Genomic DNA, 25308 nt, shown 5'->3' with positions numbered 1-25308 from the left:
GCAATTTTGCATCTCGCTCTTTGTAAATTTTATCTCTCGGAAATTTTTCTCGCATAATTTATTGTGTGCTATGGCTAATGTGGATTAATGGTGAGTGGCCGCTTGCACAGAGCGCGCTTGCAAGCACTCCATACTGCGAGCACAACAATAAAAATTAATGGATTCAGTCTATTTTTATTTAGTAGAGAGAGAGAATCCATAATATCCTACACTTGCCAGTTCCCACACGTGGGTCGCGTATATATAGAGGATAGATGCGATACACTATCTTTTTAATTTAAAGTCGTGTTTCAATTTGCATTTTATTTTAAATTCCCTTTATCTAAACTCAAATATGTAAATTAATGCGAGTCTTGGTTAACGGTTTATAAATTAAATTAAACATTTGTAATATAGCAGTTTGAGAATTAACTTTACTTTCAATGCGGGAAAATTAATATTGTTTAAAATTTAATTAATTATTATTTTATTAAGCTCATTGCAGTCAACATTTCTTAAGCCATTCAATTATGGAAATGATAAAAATTCAATTCATGAAAAGAATTACACTAACATTAAAATAAATCAAAACCTCTGAAATTCATCAAACCTGCAAAACTAAAAATAACCTATAAACTTATTTTCCTTATTTGCCCCCTTTTTATTTTTCTGGCTTCAATCATACTCTACATAAAAAATGAGAAATGCCAGTAAATAAATGATGCTTCAATTTTCCAATAATGTTTTCAAGCCGAAAGGCAACATTATTTAATGATGCATGCCTTCTGTAACAGAATCTAAAACTCTCTTCTTAAAATAAAATAATATCATTAATATAAATGTACACCAGGGTCCCCAATCAAAACTTAAAACAACTTTTTGTTTCTATAACATTGGCTGTTTATAAAATAATTGCGATTTAAAAAAGTTTGATCTGCTTATCAAACGGAATTAAAAAGATAAATAAAAAATATTTGATTTTGTTATTTAACATAATAAGTGGAAGGGACTTTTTATTGAGGAATTTTGTTGGTTTTTGTTTAAAAATCTGGTTGGGCTCACGAAAAGTGCAGCGAACCTTATCAGTTTTATATCACTTTTTTCAAAACACATATTATACTTTATACTTCTCCTGACTTCTCATTTCTTTCTTCCCAAAACCAGTAAAAGAATTATTATTGTATTAGTTTTTGGTTTCCTTTTGCCACACGAATCGTATGCTCTGCAATCACATCTCATTATCCCCGTAATTATAGCAAAGCAAAAAACTCGTCGAAAAAAGGGAGAAAATAATACAATATATACGCGCGGCGGCGGCGGCGGTTCCAAAACAGATCGAAATGATAGATATTGCGGTTTAATCACGTCTGTCTTATAGACGTCGGCCAATAATTATATTGTTCAGATTCGATCTGACGACTGCCTATTGGTCTCCTTTTTCTTTCGGGAGTGCAGCCATAGCACATATAAGATGCTCTGCGCTGACAATAATGAAGGACATTTGTGGCACAGCCACGAGGGAAAAGCGCCCCTCGAGGCGAAACGCTATAAAAAGGCACAGCCTGTAATATCCAGCGCCTGCTTTTCTGATGGCACCACCACCAGGTATGCTAGATGGGGACCCTAATCGCTCTATAATTGATACTTTCAGACCCGGCGAGCATCATTTCATGGAGCAACTACTTATTCTTTTTCGGCTGCGCGCGGCAGCATTTCTGCATTCTATTGTGAGCTTCAGATATGACGCCGGCCGGCCCCGCGGATGAGTTTATAATAACATAAAACTGACAGGCGACCGCAGAAGAGACGCGAAATGCACCGTGTTCGTAGAAAAGCTGCAGGAAATTGAAATCGGTGAATTTGCCGCGAGAGCAATTTGTCAGCGGCGGTTCTCGGAGGTGCCTCTAAATCGTGCAGAAAAGGATTCGGGATCACACTTTGTCTGTTTCCTTATAAATGGGTTAACACTTCCAAAACTATTATACTTTTTGGGCTATTTCTTCACAAAAATACACAAAATAATAGACACATGTCATACTAATTTTTAAATGTTAAGTTCAGCACCAAAATTGTATGAAATAAATATAGCATAAACTTCATTTCCAAAATAATTCTTGAAGAATTTTTTTATGATCTAAAATTGAATAAAATGATGCGCTCGTGACTGATCCATAAAAGAGATAATCATAATCAGATAATGAAAGGTAAATATGAAATTAGAAGCATTAAGAAATTTATATATTAATCTGCATTTGCTTGTTCATTTTATCAATTTATGCCTGCATTTATTTTTGCGAATATAAAGAATTTTCGTTTAAAACTAGAACTGGCATTGAAAAACTTTTCTGTGAAGAATATAGTTGAATAATTTAAGTGGCGTGTATTAGTAATAAAAAATAATCCAATACAGATCTGAAATGATTCTGAATTAGGTGAGATTGTTAATCGCAAAGAAAGATTTAAATAATTCCTGACGTAGAGGAATGTGAGAACAAAAAACTCGTTAATCATCCCATTTTTATTCCCTTCTTCAGGGTGCAACGAAATTAGCGGCATTTTTGAAGGAATGTGCAGCAGTCGACGGCATTGGCTTTATTCAAATTTTGCTGCAGTCTTGCTCGAATAATTGCGAGTCTCGTTCACTATTCACGCAAGCTCAAGCTGGGTCAAGCTTTTCAACAAGTGTTCCGTTCTCGGCATGCAAACTGCGAATAATGACATACATATTGCGCATTATCAACGGTATACATATGATATTTTGTGCGATTCATCCTTCGAGAGGCGCCTCGGGTATCGTAGTGTGATTATTGATTTGCAGAGAGAGAGACTTTGAGCCAGAGAAACCTCCTTTCCAGCACCGGCCCTACCGTTGTACACGTCCTAATTTGGCATTTCGAGAAATCCTACCGTGCTGATTATAGGGCTGATGCAGCTTGAATCTCTTTTCAGCAATGACATGTATTTTATTCACGCCGTGGGGCCGGCCAGTGAATGTTTGCGCACTTGAATTTAAACCGCACCAGCCGGCCATTTGAAATTGTAATTTGGAAAATAAAAAAAAAAACGCACTTTGCACACCACGTATGTACCCACCGGCTTACGAGAGGGAAAGGTATTCAGGGTTGTGCGACGCGTTGTGTGTTATTATATGTGTTTTGCTTTTCAGGGAAATATCATAAAAATTATCCCCAGAAGGCAGAATAACTATGCATAATTTCGGACGCATTGTGAGTGCCGGGAAATGCTAATAACCAAAATGTCGAGGGGCGTCTTTTTGAATGCACTTGTGGTTACTTCGTTTTTATATCGGACAAATTAAAAAAGTTTCTATCTAAAGAGCGAGCGCAAAATATATGGGGAATAAAATGTCCAAAACTATAAGCTGTGTGAAAGGATCGTGCAGACGTGCAGGTTGCATACCTACAACTTGATGCTCATTCCCTTGTAACAGTCCTGCTGATGACCTCTACCGTCGGAATTCCACAGCAACTATTAATGATATTAGGGCGTAAAATAATAAAAATTATTTCTCCCATGTTGCAGCAAATTGATTGAGCTCTATTCGCCGTTGGAAATTTTGATTGATCAGAAATTTTAACATTAAGAGAAGACGGAAAGTAAAATAGGAACAATACAATACACAGCATTAAAATTTCAACCATTAAAAAAGCAAATTTTCAAAATTTTGCTTTAACCGAAAATGCAAGGTGGCTATTGCGACAGTTTGTACAATTTGATAATAGATATATGTTTGATTTTTCCCTAAAAGGTTTAAATTGAGCTCCGGAAATCTCATATTTAAACCTTTCTCGGTGCTTTTATTTGTATAAATTGATTTTTGCTTTGGATTTATGCGACGTATTAGAATACTATGCGCTATCGATCTTTCTTTCCAATTTTGTTTGTTTCAAAAACATAATTGTTTACTCATTCTATTTTTTTTTATATCATTATGAATAGGGAGCTGTATGTTTAAAATATTTTTCATATTTTTAACCTTTTTAACTAAAATCATATTTTACCAAAGATATTTCTTCATTTTATTGTTTCTGGAAAATAAAAATTATTATTTTTTCTAAATATTTAATTTCCTTGAGTCTTGTTAAAGTTTAAATTCATCTTGCATTTTAAATAACTAATATCACCGAACTGGAAATGAAAATAGTCACAAATAAAGTCACTTTAGATTCACAAGTTCAGTGGAATATTGGGCCAGTGTTTAGGGTGGTACTTGTCGTTGAACCTGTCAAAGCTGAGCTGCATGGCTGTTTCCATGCCCAATATCATGGGTGCTGCTTCTGCACCATACAACCTCTCCATCTCCAATTTACGCTCCTCCATGATTTGCTTTGGCAGCTTCTTTTCTTCTTCTGAAATATGTGCAAGCAAAAATTAAGCTATCGTTTATTCACTTTACCTCATCTCTAAATCTTTTACCCTCTTTGTTTCCCTCAGCATCTTCAAGCTCCCTCTCAGCATCCCTTTTCTTTTCTAGAATAAAATCAAGAGAAAGACAATTTCAAATTGAAATTAAGTATTTAAGAAAATTACTCAGTTCAATTTTGTGTTTGGCAGAGATTTCGAGGAACTCAAGCATTTGGCCATCCACCTCAAAGGTAAAGTCTTCCTCTATCTCTTCCTCGACACACTCGCCTTCGTAAAGATCTTCCTCAACTTGTTCTTTCTGTTCTTGCACTTCCTCCTGAGGCTCATTCACTTCCTCGTCGTTGAGATCTTCAGGTCCATAATCACTCTTATTGCCTTCATTTGACTCATTCTGTGAAAAATACATATGGCTTATTAAAATAAATAAAATTATTTGAAGACCAAACTTTACCTGCTGAAAATTATTATTTTCACCACTGGAGCATGTGACTTGCTCCAGGGCTCGGTACAGGTGCTGGTTTTCCATTTCTAAAGCAGCACAGCGAGCCTTCCAATAATTGATGAAATGCTTGTTCTGCCACTCCATGGCATTTTTGTAATTTTCCCAGAAGGCATGGCCAGGCTGTTTTTGATTCATGGCTGGGAGACGATTGTGGTGATCTGCAACTCTTCGTGGAGGAAAATTTCGTCTGCCTTGCTGATGCTGGTTTGTTCTGTTCCTCAACCTTCTTTTGTCTCTTCGTCTCGCTCGCTTTCTTTTCCCGACGCCTTGGTTCTTCCTAATGGCAAGTTTGTCGCTCTTTTTGCCTGTCTGAACAAGAACGGCGAGTTTTTGGCATGCCTTTGTTGACATTTTTGCGTGGTTTCTCTGAGCGAATTGATTGGTCGAGACGGTGGCGCTTAAGACAGGATTTGTTTGAAACTAAAAAGCACTTTTTAATCGTATCATTTTTTATATTCATTGAATTACTTTGAGCCTTTTCAATTATTCAAGTCTAGTGTGTTGCTACAAATTACAAATAAATTTTCATACTGAAATGTTATCTAAAATTTGAAAAATCTTCATAGGAGAAATGCATTAGTTATTTATCTAAAAAATATTTTTATTTTACGATTTGCTAATACTAATTTATTTTGCATAATTAAGAACATTAACTGAAATTAAACAATTACGAAGTATTAATAAATCAAGAAAATTTTATTATTTTGATACAGACAATCACTTTTTAATAATCGCACAAAACGCCGCAATCAGTGAGGTTTAAATGGAAATTTGTCGGGATCAAGCGACGTTACTCCTGAGAAAAGCAGGTTGTTGTTTGGTTGCACGGAAGTGAACGGGGATGGCGGAAAGGCCACTTGCGGCGACGAGAAGAGCGATGACGAGGAATGTTGCCAGTCGTCCTTGACCACTTGTACTCGAAGTACGGGGACTATGGGCGAAAGTCTTGCTATGACTTGAGCCAGCACCTTCTGCTCATCAGCGTCTCTTCTCACCCTGACGTGAAGTGAGCCGGCCTGTTAAGTAATGAAATTAAATATTAACCAAAAATTATTATAGCAAGTCTTACAAGCTTTCCAAAGGAGAGAGTCCAAAAATGCTCATTACGGAACTCGAGGACACCATCAATAGTGAGCGTCTCCCGTAAACACTTATCAAGTTGACCCACTATGTGAGCAGGCGTCGTCTAAAATAATAACCAAAATTTGAAAACAACTGCTTAAAAAAATTAGGTTAAATTTAATGTACCTGTAACAAAACTTTGCCACTGTACACGCTCATCGGAAACATGGTAGCGCAGGTAACAATGATAATCACAAATGCAGCCAGGGTGTCCATCATGTGATAGTCCCTAAAGGTTAACAGAAATGTTATTGATTAAATTCTTTATAGTCTACAATAAACACAGACCTGATTTCTATCAGTAGATTAGTCAAAAGTATAGAGAGGAATCCTGCTAAGGAAACAAGGAGCATCGGATTGATCCTTGGCAGCAGGAGCGACCTCAGCGGAGGCATTGCTGAGCACAAGGTGTGGCTGAGGTCGGACACGTGGTCCTGCAACCAGCTTGACGAAGCGGCGCCCATCACATGTTCAAGGGCCGGATTGCGACTGCCGTAGAGCACCAGCAGGTGACTCCCAAATGCAACGCCACCTCCCAATAACAGTCGACCACTGAAATTAACTTTTTATATAATGCGAAATTACTCGAATTTTTTTTCCTTACGTGTGTATATCTGGCTGCTCGAGCAGTCGTTCTACACTTTCCTTGGCCACCAGCAAGGCTCCCAATTGAGCAAGGACGGTGCTGGCAAAGACGGCAAGGACTTCGAATCGTTCGTAGCCCAGAGTGTAATAGTGGCTGGGTCCTTTTGCGGAGACCCACAAAGAAAGCAGGCTGGTCAGCAGACTTAGGAAATTGAACCATATCGTGTAGCTGTAGGCCTCCAGTGCTTAAAAATAATTGAACTAAGCTAAATAAAATATTAGTTTGTATAGCCTACCTATGCTGTTGGTGCTGTCGCACCATGAAAAAAGGAGAACGCTGCAAATCAAATTTGCAACCAGCAAGAACACGAACCGTCTAGACTGGGCCTGTCCTATTAATGGTCCAATTTCTTTTCTGATATTCTGCCAAAAAGATCCATATCGACGCTGAAAAAATTTTAATTTTTAAAATTTTTTTCTACTTTTAATTTTTCTGGAAAAAAAGTACCTGAAGTAGGCTGGATTCGACTTGAGCACCTGAAGTAGTAATAAAGAGATTGTTAATTATTCTGTTATCAATTATTTAAATTTATAAAATCATCAACCTAGATCAATCTCTGTGTGAAGATGGTCGTGGTGGTGATGATGGTGGCTGTGTTGATGGTGATGAGAGTGTCCGTTTTCTTTAGAATGAGAGCCACTTGGGTGGTGGTGCGAATGCATAGCTAGCGGTCGTCCTTGATGACTTTCGATTTTCACCAATCTCTACATTGCGAGCAATTGAAATGAAGGTAAATAATTAAAAAAATACAAATTCCGGCTAAATAAATTCGATTTGTCAACAAAATTCCGGCTGCCCTGTCACACAGATGGCAGCAGGTGACTCACGCTCGAAGAGGTTTAATCAAGGATCTAATACCACAATTAGAATACTTAAAAAAATTCGCTTCTTAAGCTTCTTTGTATGTGTAAAAATCATTTTAAATATCTATGAACTGATAATAGAGACTTTTCTGACTTTTTGTTTTTATAAAAAACAGGGAAAATGAAAAAATTTAAGTTTCTTCTTTGTTCTCCTCTGCTTACCACTTTTGTTCCACCTCCATAGTCCATACAGTCCATACAGCTGGCCGGCATCAATCTAATCTGAAAATTCAACAAGAACACAAGAAGGAAGACACTCAATCTTTCTTTCTTTAAAGGCCAACATTTTGTGCAAGTTATGCTTGCCAGTCTTCGCTTACCCCTCAACGCGATCAAAAGTAGTTTCGGTGCCATCAGCCCTCGCTTTGTGCATTCCAGCTCACTTCTCAACATGCCCATCAAAGTACGTAAAAAATTCACTTAAAATTTCGTCTAGCAGTTTCCATTGTCTTTTTCATAATAATTTTCCAATTAATGTGAAAAAATTCTGAATTAAAATGCTAATATTTTCGCCAGGTTGGAGACCAAGTTCCTAGCGTTGACCTCTTCGAGGCCTCTCCCGCCAACAAAGTCAACATTGCCGACCTCTGCGCCAACAAGAAAGTCATCGTGTTTGCCGTTCCTGGAGCCTTTACACCAGGCTGCTCCAAGGTCACTTGAAAAGTTATATTTGTCACTGGCATAACTGCCGTAGTCTCTCCAATGTATGCCATTAACATACATTGTTTCGGTCACGTATACCCAATACCAGTCCCACCGTTTAACTTTTTAAGCTTGCAAATTTCAAGAAAGGGAATTTAAGTATGCAAAATTTTCAATTTTCATTCATGACAAATAAATCTCATTTTTTCAGTCACCTTATTATTAATAGTATTAAATGACTTGTTAAAATGTCGAGAGTATAATTAAAATTAATAAAAAAAACTTCTGCTTTCTCAGATAAAAAACATTTTTTAAATCATTTTTATAAATTTTCCAACCAGCTCTTAACAAATTTATTAAATTGGAATATATTTTTTTATAATTTAATAATTCTTTTTAATGTTTAAAATTTCAGACTCATCTCCCTAGCTATGTGAGCAAGGCGGACGATCTGAAAAGTAAGGGTATTGACGAGATCGTGTGTATCTCTGTGAACGATCCGTTTGTCATGGACGCCTGGGGAGTTGCCCAGAATGCGAAGGGCAAGGTAATTAACACATCAAATAGCACATATATTCCATTCCAACAAATTTTGAATTTTTAAGATTCGCATGCTTGCTGACACAACAGCGCAGTTCACCAAGGCAGTTGAGCTGGACATGGATATTGCTCCACTTGGCGGAGTTCGTTCGAAGCGCTACAGCATGGTTGTGGAGAATGGCAAGGTGCAGTCGATCAACGTGGAGCCTGACGGCACCGGTCTCTCTTGTTCCCTCGCTGACAAAATTGGAGTTTAAATTGTAAAGATCTGTAAAATGCCAGATGTTTAGAGAATGTTTCAAGAGCACCTCAGGGCCATCAGATATGATTTTTGTACACTGATTATTTTTCTAGGTATCAGGACAGGAATTAAAAAAGCTGGCAGCTATTGTAAAAAGGGAAATTTTATTGAGGTTGTTAATTGATTAAATTAGAAAAGAGTGTAACCACGCAAATAATATAACAAACTGCCACAGTCAATGTATCTTTGTATGAAAAAATACCCTTCGTCGTCAAAATATTTTAATAAAAAACAAGTGTTTGAGGCGTTAAAAATGAATCTAGGTTTAAAACATTTGCCTCAAAGAATTAAAGCATAAATATTATATAGAGTGATTGACACGGTCATCAGTTATTCAAATGTACAGCAATCATTACCAAAATAATGACAAGGACTTCTTTCCGAGTTTGTTATCAAACTCATCAAAGTACGCCATGCTCTACCACGATTATAAGTTTACAGAGTCCAAAACATCGATTAGCTGGTGTTGTGACCATTACCAAATTTCTAATTTTTCTTTTATACACAATCTGTTCACAAGCACAACATCAAGAACTATGCACAACGCACTGCTCCCTCGAGAACTTTGGAAGTTTAAAATGAAAATAAAATAAATGGTTTTAAGAGTTTTGCAAATGATTTGAACCAAAATTTAATATTTGAAACTGTACAAAAATGAAAAACAAAAAAATAACACGAATAGTCCAGGTAAGCAAGATTAGCTTAACCAGGAGAGTCCTAAAACTAAATATTATTCATTTATATAGATTTTACAGGAGCTCATTTGCTATAATTTTCTTTTTGCATTACAGATTGCATATCTTTTTACACAAATATCCGTTTTAAAAAGTGCCTCCGCTTGATTCTTCACAGTTGTTAGAAGTAGCTACAAGAATCAAAAAGAAAATGACAAGAAAGGCACTTCTTAAACAGAAGTGTACAATAACCTTTGAACTTCTTTTATCACTGCACAAGGGAAGGTTAGGATAGAAGATGTTGATTTTAAGTTTGGCATTGATGAGAAATCAAAATAAGTCAATAAAAATTCTGCAATTTAATCTAGAAATCATATTGACCCGAAGATGTGGTTTATGTAATTAATCACTGCATTCTGCGAAGATCAAACCAGTGTATGAAAGACTTGGTAAAGAACTGAGAAGATGACGGCTTTCTTATACACAATATTTACAAAGCAGAGAGATTATGCTGCTTTATTGAAACATTAATTTTGATTTTTTTTGGAGATTCACCGAGAAATTGAAAAGCGCAACTTGAACCTATTGGATAGAACCCAATGCAAAACAAATCAATGAAGTGCAACTTAAATTATTGGCGGTATCCATTAATGATTCAGTAAAGGCCTTTGATGAAATTATCATTATATTTGTAGTTCAGTCTTTTTTGTCCATAGCTCGGCTGATGAAATAAACCACTGCTGCAATCAAGTTAGTCTTTGATCACAAACGGTACAAGTCGACACAGGGTGAAGACGGTTTTGACGTTGCGTGAGCAGCTTCACTTGACATGCTTGCTTGTTTGTTATTGCGGACCAGTAGAACCTCAAAAATACTAATCATACTTTTACAGAAATTACATTTTTTAAATCATGACAAAGGCTCTGCCAAGACCTCTTCCAAGGATTAAGATAGCGAACATTTGCCAAAATTTGCAGCTTCATCGTCACCAACGCCCAGCTACGAGATCATCTCATGCCAAGCCCCACTACTTCCATTGGACGACGAGCTATCTTCAGTCAGACCTGTGGATTGCACACAATAAAAACTGCAAAATACACTATCTGTCCTCAATTACTTGGTTTGCTTTTAGTGCGGCGGTACTTTTGAGAAGGGCCCCATATTCTGACCGAGTTGTCATCCGATACAGAGGCGAGCATTTCATGGTAGACGGGGTTCCACGAAACACAGTTCACTGTGCGAGTGTGGCCTTCCAAGGTGGCAATTGGGATTTCCTGCTTAATGTGCCATATGTACACCTTATTATCTAAAATTAAAATGAAAAAACAGTTATTTCCTCTTGGGATATTAAAAATCAAATTCAAACCTTCACTTCCACTTGCAACAAATTCCTCGTTGATACCCCCGAAGCAGCTGTGGATGGTGAAGTGCCCCTGAGTGACTCCTTGAAACTTTCTCACAAGGCATCGATCTTGCAGGTCCCACAAATGGACCCCTTGAGTGGCAACGTTAAGTAAGGCTAAGCGATCGGCTTTATTTACAGAAAAAGCCATTACGGGATGGTCCTCTTGGATTCTAAAATGAATTGAATTTTAAAGTTAAAGTGATAAAATCATTAAATTTTCAAGTGTCAACATACACATTTGAGTCCTGAAGAAATTCAAAATTGTAATTTCTGATTCGATGATGAGTATCTGCAGCCAAAACAGTCTTCCCGTCGCTGCGGCACCACAGGCAGTTGACACGGACACCATCCCATGATTCGGAGACAGTGCCATCAAGATCCTAATTTTTCCTCATTTAATTACCGAACTTGCAAATTCACATTGAAAACACATACACATTGATAAAATTGACCCCGAGTTCCTCCAGTGACAAACTTCTTTCCGTCCTTGTGCCAAGAGCATGAAGTCAGAGAGTCTTCAGTATTGTTCGTCACCTTGCAGTGGATGTCACCAGTGTCTATGTTCCAAACCCACAGCTCAGGACAGTCTTCAGGTCCACAAGCAAGTAAGTAAGTGCCGTCAGGACTCCACGACATGTACGCAACTCCATAGGAGTGTCCATCGAGTGTTTTTCTGACACTACACGTCAGCGTTTCCTAAGCACAAATAAAATAGAGGAAATTTATAATCAATGGAAATATTTATATTACAGGATCAACATCCCAGATGATAACGGTGTTGTCTTTTGAGCCAGTTGCGAGTTTGAGACCATCCGGAGAAAATCTGCAGAACCACACTTCGTCGCAGTGGTCGTTGAGAACCTGCACTGTTTCACAAGGAAACTCTTCCCTGAAACACAATTTGGTCACGTTGTAAACGCTTTTGAACACACATATAAATTGCATCAACGAAATGAGATAAAGAAATGAATTAATACTTTGAGCACAGGTGGTCCACGAGGAGGGAGACGTCGATCAGTCCATCATCACACTGATTGTTGTGGTAAGGGCAGCGTGTCTTTTGCAGCTCAACAGCCTGACACAGCAGTGAATACAACCTGACACAGAGAGCGGTGTGAGTTACTTTGAAAATCAATACGCCCGACTTCAAAGGCTACCTCTTAGGTGGGAGCATAATAGACGGTGGTAAGTAATGTTGCAGCTTCTCCATAAGAATTGTGCGCGACTCAAGGCCTTTGCCTTTCCAATCTGCTCTGACTCGCAGTTCGTCCTGCCCGCTGCACATCATGAAGCTGCCAAGAAGAAAATTTAATTAATATGACACCCTCAGATATTATTCATTCTTGAAATATTGGGTTCAAAAGGTGTGATAAATAAAAACAGTGACGGGAATGTGTTGAGCAAGAATTAATAAATCCTGCTTATCTTGCGCAAGTGGCTAAAGACAATGTAAATGATTCATCCTGGATTTAAATCAGAAAGATTGATAAGCGTCATTACCTGCTGAGAGCATGCACTCGAGTCGTGTTGTGTTGGAGAGGCGTCAATTCGTGGCGCAAAACTTGAAGCGCATCCAAAACTTTCCCGTCTTCCAGAAACTCCAAGTATTTTTGCTCCATTATGAGAAACCTCATTTCCTAATCGATGTCAAGAATTAGAAACATTTTCAAAAGATATTAATAGGAACTTACAACCAGACTCTGCGTGGAGTTTTCTAGCAGACCCTTCAACTCCAAAAGGTCATTATCAGCCTGTAGAAAATAAAAATTAATTAACAATCTAATTTTTTAAAAATTAGCACACAGAAAATATTTAATCAAATAAGCACTAGAAAAAAAATGAATTTAACAAAAACAACGTTAACATCAGATGCTACTTAAAATAACGAAAATTACAAAAATTTTTATTACCTTATTCCAGTCCCCATCCATAACGTGTTGACGGAATTTAGCAGCTGTCGGGTGGTCTAATCTGCAGCCAGACTCCTGCATCAGCATGTCTGCAGTGCGGCTGAAAATAAAAATGGGTTCATTGAGAGAACGCATCACAAGTGCAAATAAAATCTTTTCGTCGCACGGCGCGCTGGCCGCAGCTTCAAAGCGCTTTTAAGATTTTATCGCCGCAATTCCTTGACAATCAAATTAATAAGGACTTAAGAAAATTTTAAGCCATCTCCTTAGAGTAGACGCAATTCACACCCCTGGCGAAATTGGTGTGATTCCAAGAAATAATAATGCACTCGCCATCTGCGGTTTTTTCTCCGACCGATTTGCTTCAGGCGCTCGATGAAAGTGGAATTTGAAAAGTTGAAGACGGGCAAGAGCAAAAGTTGTTCACGCGGTAACTTTTGTTCACTTAGAAGTAATTATTGTAATTTAATTGAGTTCACGATACAGACTTGCTCGAGTGAGATCGGATTGCAGGTCAATGAACCCAGTTTGTGAAATTTATAAAAAAAAACTTTTAAATAAATAGGGGGATAATAATTAGAAATTAGTCAGCAGTTTCATGCTGCCCTAATGAATGTTAGTCAAATAAAATTTTCAGTGTTTCAACTAGAATTAGAATAGATTTATATTTCATTAAATTATCAACGCATTGACAACTAATTTTTGCAAAAATAAAAACGTTTTTTTAAGCCTGCAACTATAAAATAAATATGAACTTTCCATAATCTTGATAATTGATGATATATTTTTTAGTAGGAATGGTTTAAAACTGAAGTATTTTGTATAAAATCTCAGTTGTTAAATGTTAAGAATTTTTTTTTAAATTTTTTTATTTTTTAAGTTATTTATATATATGATTAAAATAGATGTCATTTATAAAAGTGCAAAGTTTCTTTTAAAGCTTTCAATTCAATACAAATATAAATTTCTCTAAAAAGCACTAAACTTGTCAATAAAAGTTTCAAGCTCTCTTTTAAGCTTCGCTCCTGTCTTTCGGGAAAATTAACAGGAAAAAGGAAAAGCAAATTTAATGGCTCTAAACAAAAAAAGTTGGCTTTCATCAACTTCCTGCTTATAATTAAGAGGGATTTCCCTGAAATTTATTTCTGGAACTGCAATAAAAGTAATACTGCTATTCCTTTGAAAAATTGTTCCTGATCGATTCTCTTAGTTTTTTGCACTTAAAAAAATTTCAAAAAGTCACAGCATTTTCCCTGTTATACTTTTTTCGCAGCTGTTTCACAGCAGGGGCGAATTTTATCGTAATGACATATAACGGGTGCACACGAATTTTTATTTCCGAACAATGGCTTTCCTCGTAAGCGACCCACTAAATTTCGCCTCGGCAGCCACACAAGGTTTGGCCAAAGGCAAACGTCGTGCATGTGACATGCGAGCTGGGAACCCTGTGTGTCGTATTGATTTGCTCGAAAAGAGCAAAACTCACTCGGTTTGAAATCAGCTGGTTCGCTCTCGAGCCATTTAAATTGGGAGAGTTGTTGCTATGCTGCTGACACCATAAACGGGCGCTGCGTATTTAGTTTGACACAAGCAAGAAGTGCGAGGTTGCGAGAAACTGCTTGCACACGTTTCCCAATGACACAGGAGCGAGTTAATGAATAAAATAAATAAATCACAAAGTACTCCGATCACGCAGCAAAACAGGCGTTGGACCGCGGCCAGGCGATGTGCGCGTGAAATTATAACCTGGCGTAATAAAATTAAAATCGCATGCGCCCACTGGGGGAGAGTGCGGGGTCAATGTGCCTTTGGCGAAAAAATTATAAATCGGGACACCCTGTTCTCCAAAGGAAAACGTCAAGGTCACGGAGTGCAACTGCGTCTTCCGTTCGATACTGTGTGTAAAAATAATCGCGGAAAAATTGCAAAATGGTGAGCAACAAACGTACTTGAGGCCAATGGTCCGAAGGTGTTGACCTATGAGGCGCACTATGTCGTGGTTGGTTCTGTCCATTAGCTTGGGCGAGCCGAGGTCGCCGTTGGAGGCCGCCTCGCCGTTGGTCATGCCAGCGAAGGTGTCGGAGCCGTTCTGGCGTCCGCTGCCCGAGGGTTCGCCAGCGCCGTTCGCGGTGGCCGAGACTCCATTAACAGTGCCATTTGCTGCCTGCTGCATTGTAGCTTCCTCCAGAGTGCGTTGTTTTTTACGCGGTGGCGGAGCGAGTCCACCGTCGTCTGACTCCCCGCTCGAGGCCAGGCTTGCTAAGGCGTCGCCGTGATGAAATTTCGGGGAGTGCGCCGCCTTTTCCGTCGACAAATTTGTTCGGCTGCCAACTTTTTCGCAGCTTTTTTCAACCCAACTCGCACTCGTCTCAAGAGAAGCAGCTGACCGATCTGTTTGGAAGGATGACGTCACTGTTCCCAGGATGGCTCGCAGGCCAGCCGAAGACTCAAGTCAGGGCACGCGTGGCTGCAGGAGAAACGAGAAAAGTGGGCGGGGCGAGTCTTCACGTTGCAACTCGTCGGCCAACAATCGATTCCTATTGTTAAACCAAGAGGTATAAAATGCCAAGGAGAAAAAAGTGGCAACTCTTACCTTTGAATTGTGGATACAACATCACCTTTTACTTCACAGAAAATCCGCAATGGCGCTCAAAAGTGGTTATGAGGCTGGAATTATTGCCTTTTACATTCAGGCTGCAGGCTGCGGCTCTATGGAAGCATATTTATGGATTTCAAATATTTTTTTATTAAATATTTCATTAATATTTTGATTGAAGTCCTAGAAATTAAGATAAATTTGGCTCAATTGATTAAAAAATACATTATTAGCATATGCTTTTTGTTCATAAATATGATAAATAGCAATAAATAGGCTGATAATCTATTATAAAAAAGATAATAATGCTGGTGGAAATATGCTGTTAACAGAAAAATATTCCGAGTAGAATTTATGGTTACTTTGCATTGCTTTACTTTACATTCACTTTATGTGTTAAATTAAAGTAGCTTTAAGGCTTCAGCTAGGCGTTCAGGCTTCAACTAACTTTTTTATCGAAGCTTATAAGCCGCATAAATTTTGATCAAATAATACTTACAGCGTGTATAAATTATTTCTCTATTAGGTGGTGAATTTTTGGAAACTTTTTTTTTAACAATTTTCTGATTTCAGAGTAAAACTGTAAAAGTCGTCAAAGTCATCACGTTTTGCACTTTGCAGTTTCATGGCTCCTTGGTTCATAGGTTTTGCCGCTGGTTTGATTTGAGACTCATAACGACCATGCGAACCAAGCGGTGAGCTGATCGTACTAGGCAATTGTTGGTACCCATAAAATCAGACTGCCCCCTTCCTCCTTCACATTTTATACTTCTTGTGTTAAACCAAGATGGCGGCGCACTGAGTCACCTGGTGGTGAGTTTCTTCGTCATCTGCACACATTTTGCTTGTTTTTGCCAAGAATTTCGCTTAATTTCCGCCTAATTTCGCTTCTTTCGCGCAGGTCGTCGATTAATATGATTCAGAAGGTGCAGAAACCCAGCGGATTTGTCGTCAAAAGTATCAAAGTCGTCATTGGATTGGAGCTGCTCGCCTTCGCTGCGACTTACCTAGGGTGGACACGCGTAAACAGCGACAGAGGTATTGCTAATTTCTAGTTCTTTCCATCGGAAATTGCATTAAATTACGTCTCAACGTTTGCAGACACTCGTTTCTACCTGTTCAAGAACTACAATTGGATTTTGGAAAGTGAGTACACATTCCGAGAATTAGCGGAATGACCTTGTTTTCATGCCTACGTACGGTATTCATCCGCAAAGGCTGACACCCACTTTGCAAAAATCATAATCGCACGGCCTGACATTAATTTCCTGTCTTTCATTTCAGACTATTACAAGGTTGAAGAATTGCTCTCGAAGAACGACCGCACTCGACAAATCGATTTGGAGTACTGGCGTGCTGAAGGAAAACTTTAAAGTAAGAGTCTAAACATGGCCGTCAAATCTATCGTCTATTTGGCTGGTTTTTCGGCTCTGGGCTATGTCCTCTTTAAGAGCGTCACTCCTGACGAAGTAGACATAAGAAAAGTAATATTTACAGTTAAAGAGGGCAGCAAACCCAGTTTAATGCTGACATTTATGCACTAATAATTGCATCATCATCTTCAAGGTTGCGCATTGAAATTATATAATCATCTCCGTTTCGCCTAGAAACTGGTTTTGCTTGCCATTTATTGACAAAAGCTGATTTTTCTTGTGTTTCTGTTGCAGCACCTCCCTGAAGGTCAAGTCCATCACTTAGGAGACGAGGCAAAGCAACGAGCCTCCTTCGGGTCGGTAATCAAATTCGCAGCCGAAGGAAAGTCCCCTGCTATTTATCGCCAGACAAAGCAAGAGATCGAAGACGGTGTCCGCGCCCAATAATAGAAAAGTCTAAAGAGAAGCCGCCTACAATCAATCTGCCAAAATGATGGACAAAAGTCTGGGAGCCAGGCTCTTTGAAGAGCGCATGAACCAGCGTGAAAACGAGCGTTTGGCCTCGAAGGAGAAAAAGAATGTTGTAGAGAGCAACGAAACCATGGTCGAGCGTGTCCGCTACTTTTCCGAAATCCTGTCCCTCAAAAGGGGTGAGATCGAGCACAGTCTGAATGCGGCCGTGCATCTGAATAAGGAAGATCTTCCGGAGCACTTCAACAAGGTCAGCGACGAACTGCAGCAAGTGAACCGCTACCTGTCCGACTCGTCACTCTACTTGCCTCTGTACAACATTCGCAAGGCTCAGGAGCAAGTGCAGGATCTGCAGCAACGCTCCGAAATACTCGAGGAGCAACTCCTGCCCAAGAAGAAGTTTGGCTTTAAGCAGCGCAAAATGAAAAAACTCCTCAAGGACGACATCATTCCCTGCAAAATTGAAGACTTGGTAGACTCGGTTCCGAAGAAACTCTTTTCCATGCAGCTCTACAACGACAACAGTTGTGGATTTGCCGACAAGGAGGACGAGGAATTGATTATGAAGGATAAGGATCTTGAAGGGAAGGACGTCGTCCTGACCAATCTGAGGCGTTGCCGAGTGAGACTTTACGGGACTCCGAGTACCCTCCACATGACCAGTTTGACTTCCTGCGAGATTCTGGTGGGACCAGTTTCGACTTCAGTATTTCTAGACAAGTGCACCGACTGCACTTTTGTCTTTGCCTGCCAGCAGGTTCGCATCCACAACAACAGGAGGTGCAACTTCTACGTTCATGTGACCAGTCGGTCCATCATCGAGGATTCGAAAGAGGTCCGCTTTGCACCCTACAACTGGCATTACCCTGAGCTGGAGGAGCATTTCGTCAAGGCAGGACTGGACAGGGACGAGAATCACTGGCACGCCGTGGATGACTTCAACTGGCTTGCCTTGGATGTGCCTTCGCCGAACTGGAGCGTCATCGAAGAACCTGATAGGGTAGTCGACTGGCGCTAATTGGAACGGGCGCCCTATGTATCTCTTGCACTCTACTGATACACTCCTAATTTGGTCTGATCACTTACGTCACTAAATTATTACTGGTGATTAATTGCAGTCTGCTTATCTGATATTGGAATTTATTATATTTAGTTATTAACACAGAAAATTAAATTTTCTTCATAGATTCAAAACAATAAACTCGATTTTTAATTAAATCTAAAATTTCCTTCTCACGATTGACCAGTAAAAAGAGGCTAAATAATAAAACGATTGATGATATGTTTCTGATCACAAAGACTTAATTGAGAATATAGTAATTTTATTTTGCATTGGCTGCGTTATACTAAAAAAAAATTGTTTAAAATTTTTCTGTTGAAAAACAATCAATTATTTTAAATTTTCACATTCTTCACCAACTTTCTAAATTGCGCAGGATTTATCTAGAAATTCTATTTCGCGCCACTCGCGATGACCGTCCTTGGTAGCGGTGTTACTTCCTCTGCAATTGGCTAGATGGTGCCAGGGTCGGCAGCCGCTGTCGAGCAAGTGGCTCTATCAAGTGTGAATGAAATACTACGGCAGCGCGTTAGTGGTGTCGTTTTTGCACCGCGGTAAAACCTATTATAGGTTCGGTAGGTTTATTTTAACAGGTTACAGGTTTAGGTAACCGGTTAATTTCGTTAGGTATTAGGTTAACCTATACCTAAAAATTTCGCGCTCGCTTCGCTCGCTAAATGTTTTTATTCATTAATTACTCTTCTAATACCATGAATTTTAAACTCTATAATCTTTTAGATTGATTAAAAATATGCATATTATATTTATCTTTTATATCAGTGACTTTTCTAAATCAAATTCATAGTTTCATAATAATAATTCATTAGACGTTTTTCTGCAATTCACTGCAGTTGTGGAATAAATAATTTAAATGTTTTTATCAACTCAACTGTGGGAGTGGCCTATTGAAGTACTAATAAAAATTAACATTAAATGATTTGATTAAATATTGCATATTTTTTTAATCTGAAAACATTTTCCATAAACACGACAATCAATTGGAAATTCTGGATGACCGGAAATAAATCTGTTAAACCTATAATTGTAAAAATTTAAATTTAGGCTTTTATTATTTCTATTTGTACAATTAATTTGCTATTTTTTTTTATCTTTATTACAATTAATTAGATTATGCATTATAATAAAAGCTGTCTAACTATATCAACTTTAAGATAAGCTTGCAGGGAAAATCGCAATATACAAATAACCAACTTGAATTAATACATAGAATTAATAAATATATATTTATTACAATTTTAAATATTCTCCATATTATTCAAAAATTATATATTCTATTATTTAATTACTAAATTAGTTTTTAACCCCAATCGGGCAGCATGTTACGTATTAAATTACGGCCGTACCCAAGCAAACCTTTTTGCAATAAATAATGTAAACATAAATTAAATTAATATCTATTTATGCAAGTTTTTATTAACTTCAATTTTTGTTTTTATTGTGTAAGTAAGAAAGAGGTGGTGGGTTACAAATAATACGGAGTAGATCCACCACAGTGCATAGAGCACCACAGCGGCTGTGTCTGGTCGCGATATTCTCAATTATTCCACATTTTAAATTTTTTCGTCATAACTTGATTATAATAAAAATAAACAATAATTAACAATCTTTTACAAAATTTAATTTTATTGTAATAAGAAAAGAAAAAGTGGAAAAAGTCACAATCCTTTTATTTTTTCTGATTACTTTTTGTAACTCTGCATTTTGTTCATTTGTTGAAAATTAAATTGTTAAATATTATTTTCAACTTGACAAAAATTCAAATGGATAAAAAATTAATGTCGATTCTCATAATTTCATAAATTAAAATATTAATTAATTCAATATCTTTTTGGTGAGGCTTCATTTGTCTATACCAAGGAAAAGCAAGCTTTTTTTCCCTTGCGCCAGAATTCTCCTTACCTTTTAATGCACATCCTTGAACTTTTGATGGAAACATATTTTGCAGTTACAGTTTTACAACAATCAATTTTTAGCACCTAAATTTAAAAGTTTTATAGGAATGTTTTACAAGTTCGTTTTTATACATTTTTGTAAGATCCATAATTTTTAAACATGTGTTTTGAGCGCACCTTTTTCGGTACAGGTTAAGAGAACACTAAATTATTTTCCGGTGGCCTGGCCTACAACACAGCCGAAAAGAAGCCGAATGGCATAAGCTCAACAAGCCCGAACAAGAAAGCCTAAAGATGAAGACAGAATCAATAAATCCGATTTTATTTTTCATTGCGGGAAGCAGGGAAGGAATAATTTGTTCAAATTTTAGTAAAAGAAAGAAAGCTGAATTTTCAATTGTACACATATATAACATTTTTCACTGCAATTTTTCAGAATAAATATTCATATAATATAATAGCAGTCACGAATTTATCAGTTAAGATTTCATACAGCAGAGAATTCCGCAAACGGAGCACGGAGCCCTCGGCGCTTACAGGGAGAGTACCAAATTTGACTGATTCCGATACCTTCGGCACGATGTGCGCCGTCAAGCGTTTTCTAGCGTCCTGACAATGATAGTACTTCACAAGTCTCAGCCTAAGAGATTTTAATGAATATTTTATACTTTATAATTTTGAAGAATTTTATTTCTTTCTATTGATAGAAAAGACATGTTTTTAAAGTAACTTACTTAATCTAAAACACTTAATTTCTGAATGTTAATAATGAGGTATAATAATAACTTAAATAATTAATTTTTATCAATATCTGCCTGTTTAATATCAATGAAAATTCATCAAATCAACTTTCTTCTACCCCAGTTTAAAAAAAAAATTGGGGGATATTTTGTCCTTAATTAAAATATTTAAAAAAGTTTCAATCATAAATAATATTATTATGTTATTGATAAAAGTTGTGACATATCAATGACATCTACGTTCTACGTCAAAAAAATAATAATATTCTTTTTAAGAATGATTTTTTAATCCACGATATGCACTATATCATTTTAAAATTTCTCTATACGTTTGCGGCTGATTGCCTACTCAAAAATAAATAAGTGAATAAATCAATATTTAAATGAATCAGTGATGAGCTATTTGTGAGATTTGAGATTTTTTGTTGCATTTTTTTCTAATCATGAAGTTTTTACTATTAAAAATAAAAAATGATTATTAATTTTTGTTAAAATAAGAAAAAAAAATCATAAAATTAAATTTTTTTATTAAAAAAAAATCGCATTTTGCAGAAAAAAATTCAATTTTTTTTTCATTTCCATGGATTTTTTACTTTCAAAACCTAAGAAAAAATTGTTAGGTATGGCCAAAATTATTAGGTTTTAGGTACCGGTAGGTTTCTTAAAAAAAACTACCTAACCTAAAAAACCGGTTATTTTTGATAGGTTTTAGGTTAACCTGTACCTATCGCGACACCACTACAGCGCGTTTGTTTTGGTTGGTGCAGCAGCGAGGTTCTTGGCAGGCAGGCCGAGGCTCACAGCCAGTTTGGGTCGCGAACGCCGTGGTGATCACCTGTGCACCCGCGGCCCTCCTAGGAAGGTTCTCCGACGGGCCTGCCGCAATTCGCAGTCAAAGTGCACTCCATCAAGAGACTCGTCATGCGGCGGAACGTCAAGTTGCTGCTCATGTTCTCGGTCACATGGATGTTCGCGATCGTCTACTACCTGCAGGTCACCAAGGATGGCAAGGTGAGTGTTCGAAAACGTACATGATCTAAAAAGTTGATCTTTGGCGAACCGGTTTTGCTCTGGTTTTTGCCAATGATTAAAAAATTTATAGTCTCTTTGGCTCCTTCGAACATTTATTTACACATTGCTGAGATTGTTAGTTGAAGATTTTGAAGCTCGTTATTTTCAAATTAAATGTTTTAGTTTCTTCTCCTGAGGACATGATTTTAAAATAACTTTGAATGAAAATCCTATCAATTGAAGACAAAATCAAGCCCTGCAATATATTATGAAATTAACTTAAAATCAAAAAAGTATTTAATTTTTTAGGATTTCTTGATTCTTGACCAATCACAGATTTCAGCAACATCCTGTCAATAACTCTGAATTATAAATTTATTTAGAATCCAAAGCTTGCAAGTTTTCAGGCCGAAAGAATAAGATTCAGGAAAAATATGTTAACGAAATTCTAATTTAATTGTAAACACCATTTTTTTCTTTGGGTGTTTTACTTACTCAACACAAGAGCTTTTAATAGTTTCATTTTTTAGACTTAACCTGACCAAAATTTAAGTGATGAAATTTCCACGCAAATGTTCCCTTTTTGCAAGTCACCTTGATGGTTCGATTGTCATCTCTCTCCTGGCTGAAATGCGAGCAACGTTCTGTTTTCCCTTTGTGCATTATCACCGGTATTACACCGCTGCTAGTCGAGTATTTGCATACATTAATTAGGCCTAATACCTTTGGTTATAATGGTGCTCGCCGACACAATGCCTACTACCGTACGTAATCTATGTAAATTGCATCCCCATATCCTGTCTGCAACCGCAGCAGCAGGTCCCTGACCTTCCTCGGCGAGCAACCTGGCCGAGCGTGCACTCATCATTTTTGCAGCGAGGTTGAAATCATGAAAATGTACGTGAGGCGAAACGTTGCAGGAGAACAATGAGGTTCATCACGAGGGGGAATTTTTTTCCTCGTTTTATTCGATAAAAATTACAATCGCTAATTGCGCCAGGAAGTAAAAAAAGATTAAATTTGTATTTTCTTTCCTGATAAACACATAACTTGAGGGAAAATATAATGAAGAAAGAATTTTGTACGAGAATTAAATTATGTTATTATAACAAGAATTGCAAATGCAAATTAAGCGATGAATAGATTTCATCAATGTTGTAAAAAATTATTTTTAAATTTTGAAATTAATTGTTAGTGCATGAAGAACAGATTTTAACAAGGAAAAGACAATTTTTTCAGACCTCAATTGGAAATTTCTTTAATTCTACAATTTTTGAATAATTTTACTGCGTGAGAAAAAAATTTTGTGATCCGATTTTTTAAAATGATCAAAATTTAAATTAACTTTTAATTTTGAATGGAGTGTTATTTTGTCTCACTAATATTTTAAAATTTTCAATAATAACTCTCTTCGACCACAAATGACAATAAGAAAATTTATGCAAAAAATTATGAAAATTCGGGAAGTAATTGAAAGATTGGAAATAATTGCCTTCCTGAAGCTCAGAAAAGGGCACAGACTGATAAGACACTTTGACTTAAAGTTAGACTGATAAAAAAAGTAGAGCGGAACACAGTGGTCAAGCTAGTTTTGTCAGTTGGCCTTGTGTTTCACGTTGGCAATACAAATTGGAAACAAAAAAATTTATTATTTCACTACATATTTCATAAGGCAACGTAAATTTCTTCAAGAATGTTGCAAAAAAAGTCTGATTCTAATCTTACTGCAGATAAAACGGTCAAAGAAATCTCACTGTCTTCTTATGTTGGCGTCAACTAGAAAATGTTTTGTTTCGCGACAAAAATGGAGAATTGCTGATTAAAAATAAAAAACAAATAGCCCGTTATAATTTTGCTTTGAAGGCCTCTACGAGATTAAATTAATTTGAGCCATAAAAATAATCTGCAAAAGATCATTCAAATCATATTTTGCATATTTTGTAAGTTTAAAAGTGGAAAAATAAACGTGCATGAAATCACAACATCATGACATAATAAGTGATTTGCATATAAGATTACAATTTCATTGATAAGACTACTTGTCACCGAGAGTAAATTCAGTCCGCGGTGCATACAAATAAGCCGTCCATCGGTCTGTGTGTCAAACACAAAGAAAGAAAGAAAGGAAGACGCCATATCGCGCAAAACAAACAAAGTATGAAGTGGCGTCATAAATCTAAATACACAGCACGGCGACAATGTCTCTCTCTTTTTCATCAATCACCCGCGCCAACGCGGCTGGCGTCGGAAAAAAATGAAATTCCATCAACCCTAGAGAGAGCAGGCGGGCTGCATTACGTGCGCTATTTGATTTTCGTCCCTTCGACGTTTCATTCTTTTTTTTTTTCTTATATTTTTTGTGTGACTTTTCCGTTGCGCAGAGCAGGTATGTCGGTGCGAGCCACCCCTATGCAGCATCCGTGACAGGTGAATCAGAGGTTATAAAAATAGTTGGGCGAGAGAGCTTCTCTGACCCGCTGCGAGCCGAACAATGGACCACTTACACAAAGATATTCACTCAGCCGAAAGGCACACAGGTCAAACGGTCCATTTCTCTCCCCGGCGGTGGAGTTTACGCGCAGGAAAAACTCGGTCGAAAATGTCCGTTTTCGGCGAGTTTTATATGTTTTGGCAAAGCCCTGCGTGAAAGGGAAAGTGGCCGCTGAATTTTTACGAGCGAATTTTAGGCCGAAAATTTGGCTTTTTCTTTCACTAGAGCTGCGGCATGAAAAGCTGTAAAATAAAAGTTTAAAATTGGAGAATAATCCATGTTTAATGTGTGTTTTGCCACTATATGACCTGGAAAAGTTTTAAATTAAAAGAGAACAGGATAAATGAATCTGCACAATTTCTTTTATGTTATGAATCTGTAAAAAATAAATTGTAATAAGAGTGAGTCGTTTTATGATTTTCTCATATAAATAATACAAATGGAATTAAAATTTCCCATTACAAATTTACCAGAAAAACTAAAAAAAAAAAAAAAAAAAATTTAACTCCACAACCTTGTTTTTATTATTATTATTTTTTTTTTGTAAATTTGTAATAGAAAATTTAAATTCCATGTTATTATTTACATGAGAAAACCATATTCCCTTGCCTTAGCCTCAAGTGGTAGCTTTAAAATATGAAATTAGTGGTTAATTTTTGACAATAAAATTTAATAATATACGA

The 25308-nt window shown here is 37.1% G+C and overlaps 6 protein-coding genes across 7 annotated transcripts in view; 3 read left to right on the top strand and 3 right to left on the bottom strand.

The window, feature by feature from the left end:
- Nucleotides 1-3993: 3993 nt before the first annotated feature.
- LOC132193455 (gem-associated protein 8-like) lies at nucleotides 3994-5228 on the bottom strand. The gene is made up of 4 exons (XM_059614144.1): nucleotides 4817-5228; nucleotides 4531-4756; nucleotides 4417-4470; nucleotides 3994-4349 (listed from the first exon to the last, which is right to left on the bottom strand). Exons 1-4 carry the CDS (start codon nucleotides 5216-5218, stop codon nucleotides 4168-4170), a joined length of 864 nt encoding a protein of 287 aa, XP_059470127.1. The 5' UTR covers nucleotides 5219-5228; the 3' UTR covers nucleotides 3994-4167.
- A 314-nt stretch (nucleotides 5229-5542) lies between these two features.
- On the bottom strand, nucleotides 5543-7459 carry LOC132193716 (zinc transporter 6-A-like). Its single transcript, XM_059614559.1, has 8 exons — nucleotides 7180-7459; nucleotides 7083-7111; nucleotides 6871-7021; nucleotides 6594-6819; nucleotides 6278-6541; nucleotides 6116-6218; nucleotides 5937-6053; nucleotides 5543-5883 (listed from the first exon to the last, which is right to left on the bottom strand). The coding sequence occupies exons 1-8, from the start codon at nucleotides 7295-7297 to the stop codon at nucleotides 5617-5619; spliced, it is 1275 nt and encodes a 424-aa protein (XP_059470542.1). The 5' UTR covers nucleotides 7298-7459; the 3' UTR covers nucleotides 5543-5616.
- Nucleotides 7460-7685: 226 nt separating this feature from the next.
- On the top strand, nucleotides 7686-9160 carry LOC132193718 (peroxiredoxin-5, mitochondrial). The gene is made up of 4 exons (XM_059614562.1): nucleotides 7686-7901; nucleotides 8015-8149; nucleotides 8556-8687; nucleotides 8746-9160. The coding sequence occupies exons 1-4, from the start codon at nucleotides 7797-7799 to the stop codon at nucleotides 8935-8937; spliced, it is 564 nt and encodes a 187-aa protein (XP_059470545.1). The 5' UTR covers nucleotides 7686-7796; the 3' UTR covers nucleotides 8938-9160.
- Nucleotides 9067-15379, bottom strand: LOC132193715 (WD repeat-containing protein 26). The gene is made up of 12 exons (XM_059614558.1): nucleotides 14920-15379; nucleotides 12971-13070; nucleotides 12752-12811; nucleotides 12561-12697; nucleotides 12218-12352; nucleotides 12038-12157; nucleotides 11811-11949; nucleotides 11496-11756; nucleotides 11295-11440; nucleotides 11022-11230; nucleotides 10773-10961; nucleotides 9067-10719 (listed from the first exon to the last, which is right to left on the bottom strand). The coding sequence occupies exons 1-12, from the start codon at nucleotides 15141-15143 to the stop codon at nucleotides 10655-10657; spliced, it is 1785 nt and encodes a 594-aa protein (XP_059470541.1). The 5' UTR covers nucleotides 15144-15379; the 3' UTR covers nucleotides 9067-10654.
- A 531-nt stretch (nucleotides 15380-15910) lies between these two features.
- LOC132193717 (tubulin-specific chaperone C) lies at nucleotides 15911-18610 on the top strand. Of its 2 annotated transcripts, none has more exons than XM_059614560.1 (5): nucleotides 15911-16379; nucleotides 16468-16604; nucleotides 16668-16712; nucleotides 16851-16940; nucleotides 17234-18610. In XM_059614560.1, exon 5 carries the CDS (start codon nucleotides 17430-17432, stop codon nucleotides 18426-18428), a length of 999 nt encoding a protein of 332 aa, XP_059470543.1. In that variant the 5' UTR covers nucleotides 15911-16379; nucleotides 16468-16604; nucleotides 16668-16712; nucleotides 16851-16940; nucleotides 17234-17429; the 3' UTR covers nucleotides 18429-18610. The 2 variants fall into 2 exon arrangements, with proteins under 2 accessions (XP_059470543.1, XP_059470544.1); XM_059614561.1 differs by having other exon boundaries at nucleotides 16851-17050.
- Nucleotides 18611-21874: 3264 nt separating this feature from the next.
- LOC132193727 (polypeptide N-acetylgalactosaminyltransferase 2) overlaps nucleotides 21875-25308 on the top strand; it is a 71374-nt gene continuing 67940 nt past the window's right edge. The window contains exon 1 of the mRNA XM_059614574.1: nucleotides 21875-22134. Coding sequence (XP_059470557.1) covers nucleotides 22045-22134 — 90 coding nt within the window. The 5' untranslated portion in view covers nucleotides 21875-22044. The remainder of the gene's footprint in view (nucleotides 22135-25308) is intronic.

Source organism: Neocloeon triangulifer, unplaced genomic scaffold (assembly GCF_031216515.1).
Source record: "Neocloeon triangulifer isolate White Clay Creek 2 clone unplaced genomic scaffold, ASM3121651v1 ptg000004l, whole genome shotgun sequence".
Taxonomy (NCBI): Eukaryota; Metazoa; Arthropoda; class Insecta; order Ephemeroptera; family Baetidae; genus Neocloeon; species Neocloeon triangulifer.
Note: the sequence above shows the minus strand (reverse complement) of the source record. Positions and strands in the feature narration are given on the sequence as shown.

Bases quoted from the DNA above. Each gene is read 5' to 3' on its own strand.
- LOC132193716 (XM_059614559.1), bottom strand. From the start codon at position 7,297: ATGCATTCGCACCACCACCCAAGTGGCTCTCATTCTAAAGAAAACGGA. The intron at 6,820-6,870 runs GTAGGCTATACA...ATTATTTTTAAG, and splicing joins CGACAGCACCAACAGCATAG to CACTGGAGGCCTACAGCTAC. The intron at 5,884-5,936 runs GTAAGACTTGCT...ATTACTTAACAG, and splicing joins CTCTCTCCTTTGGAAAGCTT to GCCGGCTCACTTCACGTCAG.
- LOC132193455 (XM_059614144.1), bottom strand. From the start codon at position 5,218: ATGTCAACAAAGGCATGCCAAAAACTCGCCGTTCTTGTTCAGACAGGC. The intron at 4,757-4,816 runs GTAAAGTTTGGT...TATTTTTCACAG, and splicing joins AAAATAATAATTTTCAGCAG to AATGAGTCAAATGAAGGCAA. The intron at 4,471-4,530 runs GTAATTTTCTTA...ATTTTATTCTAG, and splicing joins CAAACACAAAATTGAACTGA to AAAAGAAAAGGGATGCTGAG.
- LOC132193715 (XM_059614558.1), bottom strand. From the start codon at position 15,143: ATGCAGCAGGCAGCAAATGGCACTGTTAATGGAGTCTCGGCCACCGCG. The intron at 12,812-12,970 runs GTAATAAAAATT...TATTTTCTACAG, and splicing joins TGGATGGGGACTGGAATAAG to GCTGATAATGACCTTTTGGA. The intron at 12,158-12,217 runs GTAGCCTTTGAA...TCTCTGTGTCAG, and splicing joins ATTATGCTCCCACCTAAGAG to GTTGTATTCACTGCTGTGTC.
- LOC132193717 (XM_059614560.1), top strand. From the start codon at position 17,430: ATGATGGACAAAAGTCTGGGAGCCAGGCTCTTTGAAGAGCGCATGAAC.
- LOC132193718 (XM_059614562.1), top strand. From the start codon at position 7,797: ATGCTTGCCAGTCTTCGCTTACCCCTCAACGCGATCAAAAGTAGTTTC. The intron at 8,150-8,555 runs GTCACTTGAAAA...TTAAAATTTCAG, and splicing joins TTACACCAGGCTGCTCCAAG to ACTCATCTCCCTAGCTATGT. The intron at 8,688-8,745 runs GTAATTAACACA...TGAATTTTTAAG, and splicing joins CCCAGAATGCGAAGGGCAAG to ATTCGCATGCTTGCTGACAC.